A 23,054-nucleotide genomic window follows, 5' to 3' on the forward strand; every position below is an offset into this window, starting at 1 on the left:
AAGCAGATCCCGAGGTATACCTCTGCGATCCGGAATTGTACAAGATGACGCTCAACGAGGCGATTGATTTTTACAGTAAAATATTCGAAGGTGTTGCCACGCTGTTTATCTTGGACGATTGCTCTTCGGATCAAGAGATTAAATATCGTAAAAAGACGTGCGCGCTAAGCAAGATGGCGTTTAGCGGAAGACACGTAAATCACAGCTGTTGGTTACTGACCCAAAAGTACAACAGCGTTTTAAAAGATTATAGAGAAAACACGGCATGGTTAGCGTTATTTTACTGTAAAGATAAAACATCGTTTGATCAAGCGTTAGACGAAAATGACGTCGTACCCATTGAAGAACGAGATTATATAAAACGACGTTTGAGAGATGTGAAATATAGTAAATTAGTCGTGTACACCGAACCTCCAGTTAGTTACGAGCTACTTGAGTAGGTCAATAACCTAGCTTGTCAACAGATATGACCTAGCTTGTCAACAGATTTGACCTAGCTTGTCAACAGATATGACCTAGCTCGTCAACAGATATGACCTAGCTGAGTAGCAACCTACTCAACAAACTACACAAGCGTTACAATTTGTTAATCAACAAACGTCAACAAAATACATTTTGCTGTTAGTAAATGATAGCAATATTCGAGTATTTGCAGTTTTTGGCTATTATCGTCATATCGATTAATTTATCGTTTTACACCTACGAGTACCTTTGCTTTTGTAACAAAGTTGCAACAGCCACAACAAAATTAAATTCGTTTCTAATTAAATGGAAGACCTAAAACTTGCTTTAACGAACGAACAAGATCACAACGCAGAACATAAAGATCGTTTGTGCGGTGTCGTAGCAGCCGGAAACTCTAGAAAGTACTTGGGAAAGGAATACACCGTTAAACATATCGAAGCTCTTGACAGCAAAGAACTCGACAAATTATATCATCTGTACGAAACTAAATTTGGAAATGAAATTGTTCAAACCGTTGGCAAATACACTTTAAGTCTATTTTCGAGAGTGTTAGCCGTGGTTACACCCGTACAAGTTTTAGGCTATAACGTCACTATAGATTCTGAAGAAGAACTCACCAACGACTTGAGTTCTGATCCTATTATAAGCGCGAGTATGGCTGGTATGTTGAGCGACGTTTGTTACAAGTACGGAACTTTAATATCACCCCTTGTTGCTACGATTATCACAACAAAACATTTGAAATTTAATAAACCTCATATAATAAATGGAAGATCAGAAAGCAACGACAGCACCGATCACAGCTCAACCAGCAGAGACAGAGACGCCCCAACCGATAAAAACAACGTCGTCACCGACGGTAACGAGAGTGACCAAGACTAAAAATCCTAAACGAATACAGCAGGGTAAAGCGTTAGCCGAGCACAATAGACAGATGAAATTAAAATTAGCAAAAATGAACGTAACATCAGACGATAATACGAGCTCACCGGACTACAACTCTTGGGCGATGTGGGGGGCTATAGCGTCTATAATAGGAGTGGGGTTGCTGGTACTAAAAAGTAAGGCAACTGCGCCGGTTGTACAGCCAGTGCCGATAGTCACACAACCCACTACACCCAGCGCCCCCAAAACGCTAGACATGGAATAGATCAGACCTTTTAGGTCTGTAGCTAAACCAGCAATTTAAAAACTGTTATATTAAAAACGATGAGTAACTTTGACACCAACGGAATAGCAAATACGATTTATCACGGAGCCGTCATATCGGGTCTTTCGATGGGATACGCCATGGTAGGAAATAAACTACTCAAAATGAAAGCGCCGGATTTAGGTAAACTAAGCGTAGAAGATGCGGGTAAATTGACGGGTATTATAAGTGGAGCTCTGGCCACGCAAAATTGGTTGGTGACCCAGGGTATACTACCGGGCAGTATAATGAAAACGGTATAATTTAAATAGGTTTATTAAATAAATGGCCGATGGAGGATTTGACTTTGATCCTGTTGATGATTACGATTACGATGAAGATGATAACGACGATGATGTAGCAGAGACCAATCTGGATGACAACTTTGATACTCCTGCACCACCAATCCTCACTACCGACATAGATGCCGTTTTAGACCAAGGAAGAAGCATGGTCACTAATGGGCGCGTTGATGAGTTTTACGATACTTATAACATATACAATGAACCAATACGTCCTAGATACGAAAAATTTATTCTCAAAACAGATGGTTTATTTTACAAATCTGATAAAGGTGATGTTAGGTTGACGGTTAGAAATGATCCAAACAGATTTTTGACTCTGAGGACTATCGAGATAAATGTAAGGAAGATTGGTTTAAACGGGAGAGATTTTATTAGAAACAAATTAGGCTTTACGCATTACGAACGTAAGACACTCAGTGACGATCAAAGTCAACAACTGCGATCGATACAACCTGAGAGTATCCCCATGACAGAACTACCCAGAGTCACAGATGAGATAACCGAGATTATAGACGATTTACAACGCGACACCGACGCTAAAACGGAAGGATTAAATTACAGAGAACTCCAGGGTTTAGACAAAACTCTTCAGACGTTGAGAGGTAATCTAGAACTTAATTTATCGCGTCTCACAGAACTAGACCAAGAGATAGCAGACGCGAGACAAGAACTCGACGAATCTCACAGCGAAGAGGGTCGACGAGAGTTAAACGATAAATTGAGCGACTTGAACGTTGAAAGATCCGCCAGATTAGAAGCCGCAAAAACCAACGAACGAGGGCTCAAAAGTCAGATCGCTAGAATCAAAGAAACGATTAATAAAATATTAGGCGACGACACGACTCTGGCAGAAAAGATTAGAACTCTGTTTAGAGAACAAGGTGTGACCGTAGTGAGCATTTTAGCCGCTTTGAGTTTAGCCATCAGCACGATAGTGAGTAGCATCGTCGCTAGCGTGAGAGGCGCGGGTGCCCCACCCACGCCAACACCAACACCAACACCAACACCACCAAAAGGCGGTATCAAAGAGTGGATTTCAAAACAACTCGCTAATTTTGCATCTGCTCTTCAAAAAATCGGAGTGAGCGCGTTGGGTGCTCTGCCGGGCATCATAGGTAGCATACTGAGTTGGCTATTTAACGCGCTGAGTAAGTCCGTATCGTGGTTGGCCGAACACGTGTGGGCTTTGTTTTTGGGTGTGGGGGCCTTGGTGTTTGCGTACCTGCAAAAACGATGGTAGTTGTAATCAAGTTTAAACAAAAAAAAATAAGCCTTACCAGCACAAAGTTGGTAAGGCTTATTTTTTTGTGAGATTAGAGTGTGACTTATCGCGTTGCCTCGTAAGCTAAAATACCCATACCCATAATAGCTAATATTCCTACCGTCAACGATAATTTTTCGTCTTGGTGAGTTTGTAGTTTCGTGGGTTGGGTTAAAACTGTTGGTGCCGGTGTTAGTGTTGGTGTAGGTGCTGGTGTTGGTGTTGGTGTTGGTGTAGGTGTTGGTGTTGGTGTTGGTGCTGGTGCTGGTGATACAACATCGTTTGTCATAGGCTCTAGGGGTGTTGGTGGCGCGACGTCATCGGTGTCATCAAAAGAGTCATCCGGTTGAGGTTGTGAGTTTAAATCTGGCACCAAACCAGTGTTCATACTCTGGGTAGCGATTTGAAGATTGTTGTTATAACCTTCATGCGTTCCAATCCTTAAGTTCATATCCGATGGAATTAAATATAACCCCGGTTTTACGACAAAATTTAAAGGTGTTCTGGCATACTGCAGCGAGTCTTGAAATTGATTGATACTCGTTTCCATATCGTCTACTGCATTGATGATATCTTCAACGATGACGTTAAATTGTCTCTGAGCGTCTAATCCAGTGCCTGGTGTTAAGACACTCGTTCTTGTTTGAGCCTGCGCACCGAGTAAAGCGTATACATAAGATCTGATCGATTCATTGATCCTTATGATTCCCATGGGGGTAAATGAACTCTTGTTGGGTATAAAATCTAACCAAGCCTTTTGTACCGATTCATTTTGTTCGATAAATGCTACGGTGTAATCGCTGTAACGCCCCGAACCCTTGGGTGGATCGTCCAGACCAAACCCCATTTTAGTTCCACTCATCATATCTTTATGATACTCACTATACTCGAGATTAAGGTCGGTTGTATCATAATCGTTTCCGGGTACGGGTACGTAAGACGTGTCCCAGTAATAAGCTATACCTAAACCGTTAGAGTTTGTGTCTCTCGTCTGTTTAAAAGACTTGTTTTGATCTATGCCAAACAACAAACAGGTATCGATAAATGCTCTGAGATTATAACTGTTGTCTAGAGCTTTAAATGCGTCATCTCCCGGTAAAGGAGCGGCAAAGTCGTACAGGATCTTTCTAACCGTAAAATATAAATGAAAGTTAAAGATGGCCCAAACGTAACGGTTGCTCGCGTTTAAAAGATCAAATCCAACACCGCAGCCCGTAGTAGCGCAATAGATCGCAAAATTTAACTGATTTTGATAAAACGACATGGGGTGTGATTTCCAACGATCTACATCCTCATCCGTTGTGATGCGAGGCAATTTATAGTCTGAGGTTAAGTCGGGAAACAAGGTTAAAAACCCGTTGGTATTATTAACTATAACTTCCAGTTCACTGGGTTTAGTGCTGTTTAAAAACTTTTCTTGGGATGCAACTTGATGCTTTAGCTCGGTTGCCTTGGCTACATTTTGGTTTACTTGATGCGTTACCTGATCGGCTATCGATTGTATCTGCTTTTTTAACAACATAAAAGCAGCCATTATTTTAGTTTCAGTTTTAATATAAAAAGACTTTAAAATAAATGCATTCGTTTCACTTGTTTCAAAATGAGCAGACGTTTAAATTAGAAGACGTCGTAGATAATTTAAACGGTCAAAAATCTGTACGCGTAAAAAGGGTAATGTTTAACCCCGGATATTTTAATATTTCTAGCGCCACAGAGATTGATTGGTATACGCAAATAGATGGGAGACCCGCTGAAAGACCTGATGATGTTATAAGACCCGAACGGGTTAACCCAGATGTAGAAATAAGAACAGATAGAGATTTTATTGCGCAATTGGTACCCGAGTACCCCTACGACTTTTTAATAAACGACGAAAATACTTTCAATAGAGTTATAAACGATCTTATAGAAGCGTACGAAGAAGATAGACTAGACTCTGGTTTAGAATCCACCCAAGAAGAAATGGATCAAATTATAGATGTTATAAGACTTTTAAGCTATAAAAGACAAACCAAAACACTAACCGACGTACAACACAATACGATTATATTTTTAAAAACAACTTTATTTGAAAGAAGAGGCTTCATCTATTCAGGTAAAGGGGTAGCGCTAGAATATATCGAAGGTACAATAAGCGAATCTAGAGCGAGAGTAATTAGAAATGCTGGGATAACAATACGTGGGAGTCTTGTCGTGTCTGGTGATAATTTAGATTTTATTTCTCCGAGTCTTTTAGCGCCGTTACCAGCTGGAGTCACCGGTTCGGTCACCATCCCACCTGGGTGGTACGACGTCGATTGGTTCGATTTCATTTTAAATTATATACCCGGGGTAAGTTTTCGAATATTTAGAGAATCTAAAAAGGTGACGTTGGTTGTAACCGACGTCAATCTCAAATTGCGCTTAAACAGAGAAGTCTCTCGATTACTCAATTTACCCAAAGGAAGACTGATACCCAAAGTGGTATATACGGGGTCTTACGACATTAATCCGTTTAAATTTTTGTTTATTCGCTGCCCGCAATTAAGTACGAGTGAAAACTTTTTTGATGGTCGTCCGTCTGACATCTTAAAAATCGTACCCGTGGGTACGCGCAAACCCGAGCCTGATAGAGTCGAGGATTTCAAGAAACTTAAAAACGGTATAATCGACAAACTGACATTTTCAATCATTGGTGAAAAAGGACAGATCATCAACAACAAGGGTGTGAGTATCATGATAGAGTTGGAGATCTTTTAATTTTAAAATCTTTTTATATTAAAAACATGAGTGTAGATGGTAAGGTGTTATACCCCGATATTTCTGGAGATGTACTCCGATTAAATAGTAACGAAGAAACAAAAGTGTACAGACTTAAAAAGATTGAAGAGATTCGATCTTTAATCTTAAAAGAGAGAGACCACCGAGAGCACACTTATAAAAAAATAAAGAGAGTGATCGACACTATTAATTACGTAGAGATAGGATTAGAAGGATTGGGGGCTATAGCGGGGGCTGTCGGTATTCCCGCTCTCTTGGGTGTTATATCAACCCCCGTTGGATTGGTGCTAGAAGGAACGTTTATAGGCGCTTTTGGTGTAGATATTCTGCTTAGAATCGCGTCTAGGCGATTATCTGCCAAGCTAAAAAAGCACGACCAGATTAAAATATTAGCAGACTCCAAACTTAACACGATTGAAGAATACGTGTCTCAAGCCATCAACGACGGAGATATATCGCACGAAGAGTTCTTACTGATTACGAGAGAGCTCGCAAAATTTAACGAGCTTAAACAAAAAATCAGAACAAAGACTAGCACAAAGCTTCAAAAGATTAAAAACGATACGGACTTTGAAAAAGAAGTTAAAAAACGGGTAGACGAACGGCTGGCAAAGGAAAAAAAATCTCTTATCGAAAAACTTACAAGTTCAAATTCTCGGTAAATAAACATTATGAAGACGATCCACCGAGTTATACCTTTCCTCTTAGAGTGTCACCCTCAGCCCCGCCTTTATTGTAGTGGTCATCGTATCTTTTTAGTGCTTTATTAAATTGATTTTGAGTCACTTTAAATAAATCTCTAACTCGTTCTTTGTCTAATCCAACGACGTGATGGAAACTTGCGGCTATTAACGACCGTTTGACACATCCGTTTCCCCTCAATGTTTTGTAATTAACGAGCTCGTTATATTTATTGATTGTTTCTTGGACATCTTCTAAGTCTTGCTCTGGACAAACAGACAAAATAAGTTTCTCCACAGTTTTTCTTTTGTTTCTCTTTAAAGTTGACCAATTGATACGATCTTCTTGCGCATTTTCTGCTGAAAAATCAAAATAACGTGAAACTATTTCACCGCACGTTTCACAAATTAAAAAACCATTCTCGATGATTATATGATGATCGCACTTATCCCCAAGTTGTGACGTCCCAAAGTATTCCATCTATTTAATAAAAACCGATATTATTTTTTATTAATTTTTCAAATACTCGTCGGTCTAAACATATTACTCTCCATTTTTATATTAAAAAACAGCTCCTCACCTTTTACAGGGTAAGGAGCTAATTTTTTTCTTTCTCTCACTCTCTCTCCGTTAGATTTATTTTTTTATTTTTTTTTTTTCTTGAGATCGGGGGATTTCCCATTGGCCCTGTACTACCCACAGACCTATGACAAAGTCCAGCACCCTGACTTCTCATTAATGGCCCTGTACTACCCACAGACCTATGACAAAGTCCAGCACCCCCGCCTCCCTTACTACTAAAGATGTTATGAAATTATTGCGTAAATTTCAGGCAAAATGCAGTTGCGGAGTGAAGTCCGGTTCCCGGTCAACCTGTCTCCTTATGCAAATGATTATTTGAAAACATTGAAGACTTTTTAAACAAATTACCATTTTTTTCAAATTTGCTATGGTTTTCTGTAAAATAACAATTTTTGCAGAATCTCTGGTAGAAATCTGCCAAAAAAATCCATTCTGTCAAATTTTCTGTCAAACTCATTTTTTTAACAAAAAATCGGTCAAATGTAGCCGAAAATCGGCTAAAACGGTCAACCTGGTAGCCTGCCTGGTTCCATATTGGCAACCAGCAGTGCGACAATCTACGGTGAGACTGGGGTACCATGCTTAACTTCGTCAAAAAAGTTTAGTGTTTTGATTTTCTAACACTGTTTGAGCATGGCTAGCTGGCTAGGCGCGCGCTTAGCAGAGGCGATGTTCTGTAGGGCAATAGGTATGTACTATAATTAACTATTACTACTACTAATTTATTTTCATTTCGTTTCATTCGTAGACTTGCCTAGTACTAGTAGTACTAGTAGGCCGGTCGAGCGCAATTTGAGTCCCCCACGCAATACAAATTACAAGTTTAACATGTTTAAACTGCGCGAGGGACTCCCCGAAGCACGCAAATTACACCGCGCCATTTTAATTTGCGTGCGCACGTTACAACTTGAGAACCTTGCGGGCGGGATTTTCATTGATGAAGAAAAAAAATGTTCAAAACACGGGTAGGCCTACATTGAGAAATAAATTAATAAATAATGGAACAAACTAATGAACAAAAAAATAAATAACTAGAGTTTCGCGTTTGTTGAGTTACAAACGCAGAGTGGTCGGGCGGACAGCCTTCTCATTATACACTGCCCAGTTAAGTTAGGAATATATGTAGAAAAAAGGATCACGAAATTAAATCTCTTCAAGTACAATCAATGTTTCAAAAAGGTATCTTTAACGGTGTGATAAACTTCAGTAAACATTCTATGTGCACAAAAAGTTATTTCTAGTTTGATGACGTCATCATTCAAAAATGGTTAGTGAATACTGATAAAGTTCGGAGAGGATAATTTGTCATTTAAAATTAAATAACGTATGAAAATATGGGAAATATAATTGTTTGTATTAATATCACCTAACTTCCGGTTTGACGACGTATTTATAACACCTAACTTCCGGTTTGATGACGTCACAGCATTAGAGATCCAAAGGTGAACATTGTAATGGATATCATTATTTGGACTTCGAAGATATGACGGATCAAATGATAGAATTAAATTAAAACTCTGATTTTTTTCAAATTCTCCTTCAAGTAACTTCCGGTCTGATGACGTCATGAATTTGAAACCTTGCCAAGTTATCTGTGGTTAATCAGAGAATGTCAAGGGGCGATTTGGTAAAATTTGGACGGATGGTTTTACAATTAAAGAAGGGAAACTCTATTTTATGTGCCGATAGGGGGCGCCCTTTCGGATGATGACGTCATCAAACTTTTTTTGTGTCTCGCATTCCTCACTAAACACTTTCATAATATATATGTCTGTAGTGAAATGCTTCCGCTTTTGAGTTATAATACGTTTTTATTGCACTTCCGGTAACACCGGAAGTAAAGGTCAAGCGGTTTTGCGTCCGGGAACACGAAATGTTTCTAACGGCTTAGTCTACAACCTCACGAAAAAATGAACACGATACTCTATTTAGTTCAAAAGATATAACGCAAACTATTTTGTCAAAGTTTGCCCTATAAATCGCTTGTAATTTGATACCTGATGACGTCATGATGACGTAACAAAAAATATAACATCTTCGTAACATTGTTCAAGTTCACACAAGGTTTTGTTATCATACCGTGAACCGTTCGGAAGAAATGCTGCTTTGTTTTGATGTCAGGCTAACGTCTTCATTTTGAATTCACCTAACTTTGACCTTCCGGTAGACCCGGAAGTAAAGGTCAAGCGAGTTCACGTACACGACATAAACTGTTAAGCGATTAATGGTCTATCTGATTACAGAATACAAACATCATTGATTGTTATGCCCCGCGGCGAAGCCGAAGGGGCATACTGTTTCCGCCTTGTCCTTCCGTGGGTGGGTGGGTGGGTGGGTGGGTGGGTGGGTGGGTGGGTGTGTGGGTGTGTGTGTGTGGTGGGTGGGTGTGAGTTTGTCTTACATACGCAGTGTGGACTTCCGAACAAAAGACGTCCACATAATGTAGGTAGTACCGACGTTGTGTGGACTTACCCCACGTCCACACAGTGTTTCCCCATTTCTGGAAAACAGGTTTAGAGGCATTTTTGGGTTAGGTTTATCTGTAGCAGAATGAAGAGAAACACTAAAGGGAATCATAGAAAAAAAATTGGGTTGAAAGAGTTTTCACAGTTTGAGAAAAATGAGTTTTTTCACTGGTTTTTCTTAACTACACGAAAGCAATGGAAAGTCCACACTAGTCATGTGAAACAAGTATGGGTGTGGGTGTGTGTGTCCGGACAAATCTTGTCAGCGCGATAACTTGAGAAATACTTAACATATGAACTTCAAATTTGGTTTGTGGATTGTTCTTGGTAATCTTAAGAAGCCTTTCGCATTTGGGGCCAAAAGGCCAAAGGTCAAGTTCACAGTGGCTAAAACAATAGAAATCTTGTCAGCGCGATAACTTGAGAAATACTTTACATGTGAACTTCAAATTTGGTTTGTGGATTGTTTTTGGCAATCCTAAGAAGCCTTTCGCATTTGGGGCCAAAAGGCCAAAGGTCAAGTTCACAGTGGCTAAAACAATAGAAATCTTGTCAGCGCGATAACTTGAGAAATACTTTACATGTGAACTTCAAATTTGGTTTGTGGATTGTTTTTGGCAATCCTAAGAAGCCTTTTGCATTTGGGGCCAAAAGGCCAAAGGTCAAGTTCACAGTGGCTAAAACAATAGAAATCTTGTCAGCGCAATAACTTGAGAAATACTTTACATGTGAACTTCAAATTTGGTTTGTGGATTGTTCTTGGCAATCCTAAGAAGCCTATTGTATTTGGGGCCAAAAGGTCAAGTGTCAAGTTCACAGTGGCTAAAACAATAGAAGTCTTGTCAGCGCGATAACTTGAGAAATACTTAACATATGAACTTCAAATTTGGTTTGTGGATTGTTCTTGGTAATCCTAAGAAGCCTATTGAATTTGGGGCCAAAAGGTCAAGGGTCAAGTTCACAGTGGCTAAAACAATAGAAATCTTGTATTTATTCTGAGATTATAGGGATTAGGTATTAATTCATATAAAACCTACAGAAGACACTAATGCTGTCAATGAATGTTCCATGTGACCAAGGTACATGTAAGTTGATGTTAAAAGAGTGGTGTTATGTCATGGGAACAGTCACGGTTGCGGGGCATTTGTGTTTGTAAACACACCTGACTTGTTTAGTTCAAGAGTTATAGGCGAAAGTAATTGGTCACTTTTTCAGATAAAATCACTTGTAATTTGACACCTGATGACGTAATCATGACGTCAGAGTAATATGCACCACTTCGAATGAGGGTCGATATATATTGAAAGTTACAAGTTCATACCATACACCGTTTAAGAGAAAACCCGCGGAGAAGTATTGTCCGGAAAAAAAAAAGAAAGAAAGAAAGACTAGAGTTTCGCGTTTGTTGAGTTACAAACGCAGAGTGGTTGGGCGGACAGCCTTTTCATTATTCACTGCCCAGTTAAGTTAGGAATATATGTTTATGTAGAAAAAAGGATCACGAAATTAAATCCCTTCAAGTACAATCAATGTTTCAAAAAGGTATCTTTAACGGTGTGATAAGTTTCAGTAATCATTCTATGTGCACAAAAAGTTATTTCTGGCTTGATGACGTTATCAGTCAAAAATGGTTAGTGAGTACTGATAAAGTTCGGAGAGGATAATTTTTCATTGTAAAGTTAAAATAACGTATGAAACTATGGGAAATATAATTGTTTGTATTAATAACATCTAACTTCCGGTTTGATGACGTATTGATAACACCTAACTCCCGGTTTGATGACATCACAGCATTAGAGATCCAAAGGTGAACATTGTAATGGATATCATTATTTGGACTTCGAAGATATGACAGGGATCAAATGATAGAATTAAATTAAAACTATGATCTTTTTCAAATTCTCCTTAAAGTAACTTCCGGTCTGATGACGTCATGAATTTGAAACCTTGTCAAGTTATCTGTGGTTAATCAGAGAATGTCAAGGGGCGATTTGGTAAAATTTGGACGGATGGTTTTACAATTAAAGAAGGGAAACTCTATTTTATGTGCCGATAGGGGGCACCCTTTCGGATGATGACGTCATCACACGTTTTTTGCGTCTTGCATTCCTCACTTAACACTTTCATAATATATATGTCTGTAGTAAAATCCTTCCGCTTTTGAGTTATATTCAGTTTTTATTGCACTTCCGGTAACACCGGAAGTAAAGGTCAAGCGGTTTTGCGTCCGGGAACACAAAATTTTTCCCACGGCATAGTCTACAACCTCACAAAAAAAACGAACACGATACTCTATTTAGTTCAAAAGATATAACGCAAACTATTTTGTCAAAATTTGCCCTTAAATCGCTTGTAATTTGATACCTGATGACGTCATGATGACGAAACAAAATTTATAACATCTTCGTAACATGGTACAAGTTCACACAAGGTTTTGTGATCATACCGTGAACCGTTCGTTAGAAATGCTGCTTTGTTTTGATGTCAGGCTAACGTCTTCATTTTGAATTCACCTAACTTTGACCTTCCGGTAGACCCGGAAGTAAAGGTCAAGCGAGTTCACGTACACGACATAAACTGTTAAGCGATTAATGGTCTATCTGATTACAGAATACAAACATCATTGATTGTTTAGTTCAAGAGTTATAGGCGAAAGTAATTGGTCACTTTTTCAGATAAAATCACTTGTAATTTGACACCTGATGACGTAATCATGACGTCAGAGTAATATGCACCACTTCGGTTGAGGGTCGAATTATATTGAAAGTTACAAGTTCATACCATATACCGTTTCAGAGAAAACCCATGGAGAAGTATTGTCCGGAAAAAAAAAAGAAAGAAAGAAAGAAAGAAAGATTAATTGTAACAGATCCAAAGAGTGGTCGGGTTGTGCCCGACCACTCAATTAATCGTAACAGATCCAAAGAGTGGTCGGGTTGTGCCCGACCACTCAAAAAGGGGAATTGAAAAGAAACGTTGAGATTTAGCAGTGCTTATCAGAGAAGTTTTTTAGGGGGCGGGGAGGGGACCAACCAATAAGCACGGCGATTGCTTGGAAAGTGTAATGAAGTTGTTCAATAATGCCGGAGACCAGCTTCAAGTTTTTTTGCCTTGTAATTTGTAAAACTAATTAGCATTGTAAAACTAATTAGCATTATAAATATTCTTTAATTTAACGCAGTGGCTATTGTTACGGCAGCCGTAACGCATTTCCCATTTTCTATCGTTACGGTAGACTGCAACTTTTATAAAAACATGAGAAGAAAATAAAATTAGAAGGAAAAAAGTGAATTTGAACATTATGAAATTCGGACTTTATTTCCCTTTAAAAAAAAATCCTCCAAAGCCTCGGGTTAGAAAAGGAAAAAAATTCGAGTGCAAAACTGAGATGCAAACCCGCAACCTCGCGGTGCAAATCCTACCCTCTATCGACTGAGCTGTCGCACTGCTCACTAAAACGTGGGGAAACAAATAATTATATACCTGCGTGTGTATCAATAAAGTATCGTAGAGGGCGCCACACAACGGCTGCCGTAACAATAGCCACTTCGTTAATTTAAATAAATCATAATTTCTTAGGGGTAAGTTAACCCGTTGTTAACGTAAAAAGAATGATTATGATCCTTCAATTGTTCAAATTTTGACGTTATACTTAAATCATAATTTACATTATTTTTTAAATGCTTTAAATTACATGTACTGTGACAATTAAAAAAGTACTTATTCTAAAAAAAATACTAATTTAATTAATTTAGTAATTAATTGGACGGTACAATAATTCATTTTGTTTTTAAAAATACTTTGCCTAATATTTCGAGCGCTGTGTACACTTAAAAAATGCATAATTTGAAAAAAAAATAATGAAATCATTACTAATTTAATTAATTAATTAAATTTATTACTTTAACAACTATTTCATTTGCAGGCTCAATAATTCATGCTATGCACATAAAATGGTAATTATTTTAAAAGGTAAATAAATTTATCAATGATTTAATTAATTTATTTAAATTATTAATTTAATTAATTAATTCGAATTAATGAATGAATATGTTGTTTATTAAACAAAAATCCTAATGAGCCATAAACAATAATACAGATCATGATGCAAATTAAGTGCATAAATTCTTCGCATTACCACCCCTTACATGCCTTATCTCTGAGTCTGATCCTCTACACAGTCAACCTCATTAGCATAATACTGTTTTTATAATAAAATGTTTCAAAAAAGGCATTATCTCACGAAGCACAGTGGTGCTATTAATCGGAGAAAAATCTGCTTTAAAAATAATGTTATTATCTGCATGAGTTTACCAAGGGAAAAAAAATAGTTTAGTTTAGTGGCTTTGCATGCATTGGGAAAATCTATGTAGTGCGCAAGTTTAAACTTGCGTGCGCAGTTCGTAGCAAGGAAATTAATGCACGCGCAAATTTAAACTTACGTGCGCGCAGGTTTAAACTTGTGCGCACAAGTTTAAACTTGCACGGAGGACTCAAATTGCGCTTGACAGGCCTAGTACAGGTCAATTGAAAATCTCCCCATAAAGGGCCTATATACATGCCATAGGGCTATACTTCTACTTGTTCTATGCAGCTAGGCCTACTCGTTAATACAGCCTTTTCTGTTTTCAGTAACTTTAACGATGTCATGACATGCAGGAGTAACTTATTGCCTTGAATAACTCTAGTCCGAAAATTGGGACTCTGGAGAAATAAACTAATGCCTAATACCTTATGGGTTGTCTGGTTGTGTATATAGAAACTCTGCCTACCATTGGCTTTTTTCCAATTTTTACTTGCACTGTAATGAATAAAATGAAGCGAGTAATTTGCTAAAATCTGATAGAATTTGCTTTTTACTTATAGCTTTGCTAGATCATGCCATACATAGGTCCTAAGTGTTTACTCCGTTTTGTATCTAAGCAGTGAATACTTCTGATTGCAATTTACTGGTCATTTTTCAAGGCAGAGTTGGGGTTCGGCTACTTTGAAAATATAAAGCACATACTTCTGCGCAAAAATGAATGTATATAGCGTAATTTAATTTAAAATCATTATAAAATAGGCCTATTTCCAATCATATTTATGCGAAATATATTTTCTCGTAAAAAGGTTCGTTATTTGGAACATTTTGTTGTTGCCCATTTATGGTTTGGAGGATTCCTTTTTTGTCAAAGGAAAAGAAATCTGAGAAACTAGCTGACTTGTAGGCTGGGTCACTGCCAGGGCCAGTCCAGTGGGAAGCTGTTGTCATGGTTGTCTTGACAACTGCATGTCTTGCCTTAGCCCATGAGATTTGCAGGCAATTGGCCACACAGATTCTGTTCAGTACTCACATTTGCTGTATATAATGAAATACAACTCGGCGGCAACTTTCCATGTGACTGCATGAAAATAAAAAAAAATCAGGAAATGCCAAAGGGCGATACCAGCTATGTGCTCTGCGTTCGCTGGAGTTCGTGGTCTCCCCAATGTAAAATCTAAAAAAAAACGCCCGTTCCACAAACTCTCAGTGCTAAAATTGAAAAGTTTGAGCAATATATGCTTCAGAGAAAGCCATTGGAAAATTGGAACTTTAGATTGTTTTTTTTTTGCTTGAAGAAGTTCTGTACAAATGGGTAATTGTTCCACATTTTCATGAACTTTTACATGGGATAATTGATATATTGAATAGTCTCAATATTGGATTTCTGATATATTCCTAGTTGACAATTTTGGTATCGACAGTGCTAATTTCTTTGAAATACAGCGCAGCAGATGCGGGTCCAGAAAAGTTGACGCCACAAAATTCTGATGGGAAGTTACATGTATTTCATGTCTTCTGTAGGAAGTCAAATTGGAGAGCAACCTATTGAGTAACATAAACTTTGGAAATACATGTATCCTAGTATGTAGGAATTTATATATTTTATATATATTTTATTTCAGGCAAAATTCCAAAAATCTCTGATCGTCTTCAGTTTGTAGTGTACGCTGATGTGGCAACATGAGGCGATTTTTTCTTCTCCTTGTTGCAGTTATTGGATGCAATGCACAGGGTGAGTAGGGATCCAATAGCCCTAACAGTCCTGAAACCTCCAATTTCAATACGATTTTGCACACCCCCTAGGGAGTTAGGGTTAAGATTGGAGGGTTATGGGTTCAAATCCAATGGCTGTCCTTGTGTATTGTCTGAGTAAAATGTAACAGTTACCCTTTTGTTTTAGTGACTGTGGCTGGAAAGATCAAATGATTAGATTGCAAACACCAAATAATCACAACAATGGACAAGATCAGTTCTATTTACACAATTATTATTTACAATTTAATTTATAAGTCCACTTCTTCTTGCAGTATTTACAATATTTCTCCTTAAGTCATAAAAAGGATTATAAATTTAAGTCATAAAATGGATGATTAATGCGGAAAACAACAAAAATATCTCACAAAATAAACTATAAGTATTTCTTCTCAGTTTTAAACTCTTAACTTGAAACACAACTCAACCAAAAAAATAGTAATTAAAGGAATATCTGTTTTTACTTTCTGAACAAATTAAACTCAAAAAAGAACGCTAGGTGTGGATACATTCGAAACCACTCCTAAGTTTATCCACTTAGTCATAAAAAAAACCCAAAGTACACTTACTTTAGATGTTTTCCAAAGGTTTAAAAAAAAAAAAAAAGACATGACCAATTAACTACTTCCAAAATTCAATTTCCAGTCAAATTGGCCAGAAAAAAAAATCTCTTCGATTTATAAATCACAAAAAAAGAATGTCTTGTAAATCAAGATGATCAAACAAATTTATCTTAATAGATCTCAATAACAATCAAATGTTATTGCAAAACAAGAAATGATACAGTTCACCGTATTTTAAAAATTAGGTGTTCTCCTGCTGATTTCAGCCTCTCAGTGGTGCAACATAGGGATGACAGCCCCTCCAGCGTCCTCTGTCTCTGCGACTCTACGTCAAACTCGACGGTTGCTACTGCATAAATCAACGTCTTGAGCATCCCGGCTCATCAACCATCTACCTCAATTTGGCATGCACCTCAGACTACAGGCTACAAGGGCCAAGGGCCATCTGATAATTCAATGAAAGATTGGCCAAAAAATACAGGCAATAATACCTCAAAATCTCCAATCTTTTTTACAACAAATCGGCTGTTAACTTAAAGAATTACGCTTGCGTATATGTACAAAAAAACTTCAATAATATCAATTATTCCATCAAAACCTTCTTAGGGTGGCACTGGTCATTATTTACTGCAAAGTTAAATAACTAAAAAGAAACCATAACCTCCTTGATAATTAAACAAACATAACTCACGGTTTCCTTGTCGTTCACGATCTTGGATTCGCTGATCCAGCTGCTCTTGGTCTCAGCTCCACACCACTATTTGCCTTGATGAGCAGTCTGTACTATCTGCTTCTGCTTCTGCAAGTTGCAGCAAATGCGGCAGCTACACCTTATTGTAAAAAGCGCGCGGCTCAGAGGATCAATTGTCAGACATTGTCTATCAAAAATTCAAATGTGCTCTGCTGTGGCACACCCAAAAATCTCTTTTATACCAGCAATCACTGCAAACCAACCGTGATACCTAACATTCCACTTCATTCGTTTACAACCTCAAGGAATTCAAACACAAAGATTGGGGAAGGCTTGGAAAAGCTTATTCAATTAAACCCCAAAGGCATTACATGCTATTGGTATGGGTAACACAAAGGAGGAGAATTCTACTGCTCCTGTCAGTCCTGTATTGCTAAACAAAATAGTAGGTTATTTACATGTTGGCAAAGAAATCCATGGCCCTGTGTAAATAAAAGTCACAAGTTAATGAATAAACATGACCAAATTTACAAGCACATTTGGAAATATATAAAACACTTAAAATCTAAGGGGAATTCTGACAAAAACCAAGACCAACCAGATCTAACTGGAATTGAACTACCAGTAGGTTCAAATCCAACCCCTGACCAAGAATGTATTGTTTCTATATATATATTCACCAGGCCAACACACTCCATCCATTGAAATAAGAAGGTTATGGGTCAAATCTAACAGAGTTTCTTGTGTTGTGTCCATGGGAAAGGCAGGGCCAATTCGCCTCCGGTCCATTGTCTAGAGCATACCGGTACTTCCACGAAATTTTCTATGGCCGGCAGCACATGGTTCGTTGCCTGCTTCATGCACTCATGCTGATACTGTGCAAATCTGCGATATCATGGCCGGTTTTGGCTAACGATGTGCAGAGTAATGTGCACAACTTAAATTCTCTGTTATTTTAAAAAATTATCAACCTTAAATATAGATTTTCAATAATTAACCCTTACTCTCTGAGGGTAGTTTACTGCATGTCAGTTGGTTATGCCAATGCCCTCCAGCTGCAGTTTATTGGCAGATAACAAGTCTTAACAGTGAAGGCTCCAATTGGCAGGAGTTGGAGGCCCTGGAGGGTGCCTGATACTGACCAGCTGGGGGCACTCACTTTGTTATCAGAGGACTCTCATTGTTCTCTGTGGCATGTATTGGAGTGCCTGTCCAGTTACCCTTGAAATGACATGGCAGATATTGGAGGGCCATGCAAAAAACATAGGAGATTTTCTTGAGGCACATATTGGCATGCGTTGGAGGGTCAAGTAGGGTAAGGGTTAAGGCAAAGTTTTATCACTTGTGAGGGTTAGTTTCAATAGCTTCCGTGGCACAAATGAAAATACATGCAATTCAGACCCAAAATACACATACATGTATACTCCATTCAATCGGCACAACAAAATTTGGCAAAATAAAAATATTTCCAGCCATCGGACCCTATTTTTTATAGGCATGTAATCGGAAGCATAAGTTTTTTTTGACCTTAGGGTTCGACTCCAACCCCTTTCTGAGAATGGTTTTTGTACATCAAATTTGCTTTAAATGTACATTATTGTTTGCCTAAAGTATAAACCGGTCTACAGACGGTTAGAATAATAATCTCCAATAACATGACTTACTTTAATCCTCCCAAATTTCAGAATACACGGGACTGGCAGGCTCTGGACCTCACATGGTGAAGGAGCCTCACGACATAATCTTCAATGAGGACAGCGTGATGGATTTCTTGTACCTGGACTGTGAGGCGGATGGAGACAAGAGTCCCACCTACACCTGGCGACGAAACGATGAAGAATTGGACACCGATGCTGAGCCCAGGTACCAGCTGTCCCGAGGCAGGCTGACCATCACACAGCCAGACAAGACGGTGGACATGGGCACCTACCAATGCTTCCCGTCCAACCAGATTGGAACTATCATGAGCAAGAAGGCCAAGTTGGATTTTGCTTGTGAATAAATGCCCCCTGATATCTGAATTATTTTAAAACATGTATCACAAAAGACATTGATAAAACAAAGTAACATCATTTTGGAAATACCAATTTCATTTTGAAAGAGTCAATAACTTGAAACACTGCACTGAGTCACTGTTAAAGGGAATATACATCATTTGCTTTTGCTGTAATTTTCAGAAATGGATGGAATTGGGGGGTTGGAAATATATAGCAAATATAGTTACACTGACTTTTTTTGAGGTTTTGGGTTAGAAAATGCTATAAAAACAAAGATAAACAATCATGTTCCTGTAGTCTGGTTCCCTGACTCCATATAAGAAGAAACGGAGCAGTTTACATACATTGGGGAATTGTAAGGTCAGGGAACCAGTCTAGCTGGCTCGTACCCGTTCATTATTGCAAACAAGTGCGATGGTCAATTGTGGCCAGTATTTGAAAAAAAGCCAGTTTTTTCCAACGCTGATTGGCCGATCAGCGTTGGAAATTGATACAAAAATACCACTTTTCTTGAAAATGACAGTATACCAGGTGCCATGATTTTACAGGATGCTTTACACTGTCATTCACTAACAGTCCAGCAAGGTATTTCAAAATGATTTGGTAGTTTTATTTTTTGATGTTTGCAAATGTTGTATTTTCCCTTTCAAATATAGCTATCTTTGTTTTAGAAGTCAAATATGTTTCAAAAGGCACTGTGATTATGTCACATACATTCTACATGTTGGATAATTCTTCAAATTTGTCATCTTGGTATTTTTTTTTGTCAGTCCTTAACTATTTTCCAGAGGTAGGCCCACCAGATATGACAATACCACTCAACACAGGGATGTGTATATCATGCGACATACCACATCACTTCCCAGGTACGGTACACATTATAGGAGACTTCGCCTCGCCCGCTATGCGTGGAAGGCAGCTTTCGGTCAAGTGGAACAAGTCGTGATAACATGCACACACACACACCCACGTTTGTTTTTGGTGTAAATCCAGGATTTCTCATTCCTCTTCCCTTTTTCTTTCTTTATACTTTTTTGCAACAGCTCTCATTGGTTTTGTACACGTTTTCTAATCGTGGTCGTCCTTGATTTGGTTCATGTCCTAAGATGAACGATCAGGGTCAGCATAGCATCTGTTGTTCTCCCTTTGTCTATCGGTCCTCGGGGTGAATATAGCCCACAAATTCTTGTTCCATAGTTATGGGGTCATACACTTGTCTCTGTGGTATTTGTGGTATTTGTGGGAGGGAAAACGCTGTGGGGACAGCAGAAAAACCCCACAACTCTTTCCTAATTTTCCTAACAATAAACTTCCCCATAACGCGGTGATAAGCCTACCCACCCAGGCACACAAGCGTGTAAGTGCCTTCAATCGTGGACAGCCTCTGTTGCTTGTACTTTTTCTGTTTGAGTAGACCTCCCATGTGTTTTGTACACGATCATCAAATGTGGACCTTTTGGAATTGTGGATCCTATTGTTCCCTATTGAATGCAGAAACAATCTCACATACTTTTTTTTTGATGGTATACCCGTGATGAGCCTAGGATGTGTAAAATAGCAAATTCAACTTGATATATTTTGGGGAAGGTGCAAAATTGCTCATTCCGATGCTTCACCTTGGGAAGTAGTTTCGCTTTGCATTGACTATCCCCTCGGCACTAGTGATACTTCCCCTCTTTAATACAATCAATAGCTGTAGTCTGTCTTGCTGCCTATCCCCACAGGAGTCGATGTCTTCTGGTACTACGGACGGTTGCCCATTCTGCAGACAGCACGTACCCACACGACCAAGGATGGACGGCTCTGCTTTGCCAACTTCCAAAAATCTGATAACGGAGAGTACAGATGCTACGTTGTTCTCAAAACCATCCGAACTTACGGCGGATCTTCAGGTGCAAAGTTCAGCGACACCTTTCAAGTCACTGCCGGGCCTGCAAGTAGGTGTCAAAAATCATGTTAATACATGTATGCCACTCTTTTTGTGCCATGTGTACTCCATGTGCAAGTACCGGTACAGTGGCTACATTCAGCAGAATGATACACGTGCTCAGAGGCTAGGGGTTTTGCACATCTAGTATTGGTTGTGTTTACGTTGCGACAGATTTTACGCTAATCAACATGAGCATGCAATTTTCAAACGATGTTTTGTGACATCTATGGGGTTTGGCGCACGCTGGGCACATAATGCAGCAGTGCAGGAGTTAAAACTATCTGGTGGTCTATCAGCTGATAAACCCACCCATGTGATTTTTTTTAGACAAACGTTTTACTTTTTCTAGCCATTGGGTGTTTGAATCCTCCCCCCCCCCCCCCCCCCCCCCCCCCCCCCCCCCGTCTTCGCAACATTGCAATTAATTCAATGATTTGATTTGATGTCTTGATTTATTTTTCATAGCCGGGGAAGCTCAATTTGGTCCTGAACTGGCCATCGCTGTGGAAGACCAAGAAGTGTTAGTCAACACGGCAAAAACTACACTCAGTTGCTTCTTCTTTGGCAAGTGAGTAGAGACGATTGGTAGATCAAGTTGTTGTTTTCTATTAGAATGGAAGTCACCCATTACAAGGCTGAAAGCCACTCTAGGTATAGGACCGCCACTTATAAAGAACAAAGATGGGCACAAGGATCGTTTGCCCCCAGTACCCCTGCATGAGAGATGAAGTTGAGGTACTTACTATACGTGACTCTGAAAGCAATCCTCTTGTAAAGAACAAAGATGGGCACAAGGCCAAGGATCGTTTGCCCCCAGTACCCCTGCATGAGTGATGAGGTTGAGGTACATGCTATACATGACTCTGAGAGCAATCCTCTTATAAAGAACAAAGATGGGCCCAAGGATCGTTTGCCCCCAGTACCCCTGCATGAGTGATGAAGTTGAGGTACTTGCTATACGTGACTCTGAAAGCAATCCTCTTGTAAAGAACAAAGATGGGCACAAGGATCGTTTGCCGCAACATTGAATCAAAAGGATTTGCAGACTTACCGTGTTAATAGCTCTTAATACGGACATAAAAGTTTGTTGGTTTTTTTTGCTCAATATAGCCCAGTTTCATGGTGTATCTGATATCAACTATGAAAATATAAAGTGTTATGAAGTGGTGTCTTTGAGAGATATTTTTAAGTTGTGTGCTGTTTTAAGAATGGCTCTGAATTTGAAGTTTTTAAATTGTTTTTCTTGCTCAAAATATATTTTCACTATTGAATGAGATATCATCAAAAACAGTTGGTACAGTAATGTGCATTTTTAGTTATTTGTTGCCCACCACTGACTGCATGGTTGCAGGACAGACTGGTTTCATAAAATGTAGGGACTAGGAACCAGTCTACTTGCAGGGCAGATCTGTTTGTGTTCAAAAGCAACCCAAAAGTACATGACTGTTTTTTGGGTTTTTTTTTTTTGTTAAAATAAAACTCTCAACGGTTGAAATTTGTTCAAAGAAATGAGCACGGACAGTACATCTTTAACTCTACGCATTTGATATATCCTGATGATCCTGTTAACATGTGACCTTTGACCTTTGTATCCCCAAGTCCTACCCCAAGGATCCAATGGCGCAGAAAGACCCCACAAGGTGCGGAGCTGCCGGCCCTGTACAACCTCAGGAGTGATAACCAGGTGTTGGTGCTGATGAATATACAGGTGGATGATGCCGGGGAGTATGAGTGCTACACTGAAGAGGGTGACGGACGCTCATCTGGAAATGTCATCGTAAACGGTAGGTCATTCTGGAAGAAAGAGATTTGTATTAATTTAAAGGTACGTAGGAACATTTGTAATTACCTGGAAATGCACCAACCGATTTATTATAGCTGTCCAATATATAACATATGTTGAAAGTGGAAGTACAAAGAATTTGCAGTTGGCTTTCTAGGCAGTGGTGGATTTTGGAGGACTGGGGAAGGTATACGGTTGCTGATAGTGCCTCAGGAATTTCGGTTTAACAGGGGGAGTGTGTCCTAGTGGTTAGGGTTCGTGACTTTTGTTCATAAGGTCCGAGGGTCAAATCCTGCTGCTGGCTATACGTTGTGTCCTTGGGCA

General features: G+C 38.9%; 1 protein-coding gene across 1 annotated transcript in view; it reads left to right on the plus strand.

Annotated features, from left to right (window-relative positions):
* Window positions 1-7,888: 7,888 nt before the first annotated feature.
* Window positions 7,889-23,054, plus strand: part of LOC119731200 (hemicentin-1-like) — a 58,394-nt gene continuing 43,228 nt past the window's right edge. Inside the window, exons 1-7 of the mRNA XM_038204277.1 lie at window positions 7,889-7,931; window positions 15,637-15,746; window positions 18,706-19,014; window positions 19,788-19,883; window positions 20,742-20,954; window positions 21,413-21,515; window positions 22,547-22,731. Of these exons, the coding sequence (XP_038060205.1) occupies window positions 15,695-15,746; window positions 18,706-19,014; window positions 19,788-19,883; window positions 20,742-20,954; window positions 21,413-21,515; window positions 22,547-22,731 (958 nt within the window). The 5' untranslated portion in view covers window positions 7,889-7,931; window positions 15,637-15,694. The remainder of the gene's footprint in view (window positions 7,932-15,636; window positions 15,747-18,705; window positions 19,015-19,787; window positions 19,884-20,741; window positions 20,955-21,412; window positions 21,516-22,546; window positions 22,732-23,054) is intronic.

This window comes from Patiria miniata, unplaced genomic scaffold, assembly GCF_015706575.1.
Source record: "Patiria miniata isolate m_02_andy unplaced genomic scaffold, ASM1570657v1 HiC_scaffold_1, whole genome shotgun sequence".
Lineage (NCBI taxonomy): Eukaryota > Metazoa > Echinodermata > Asteroidea > Valvatida > Asterinidae > Patiria > Patiria miniata.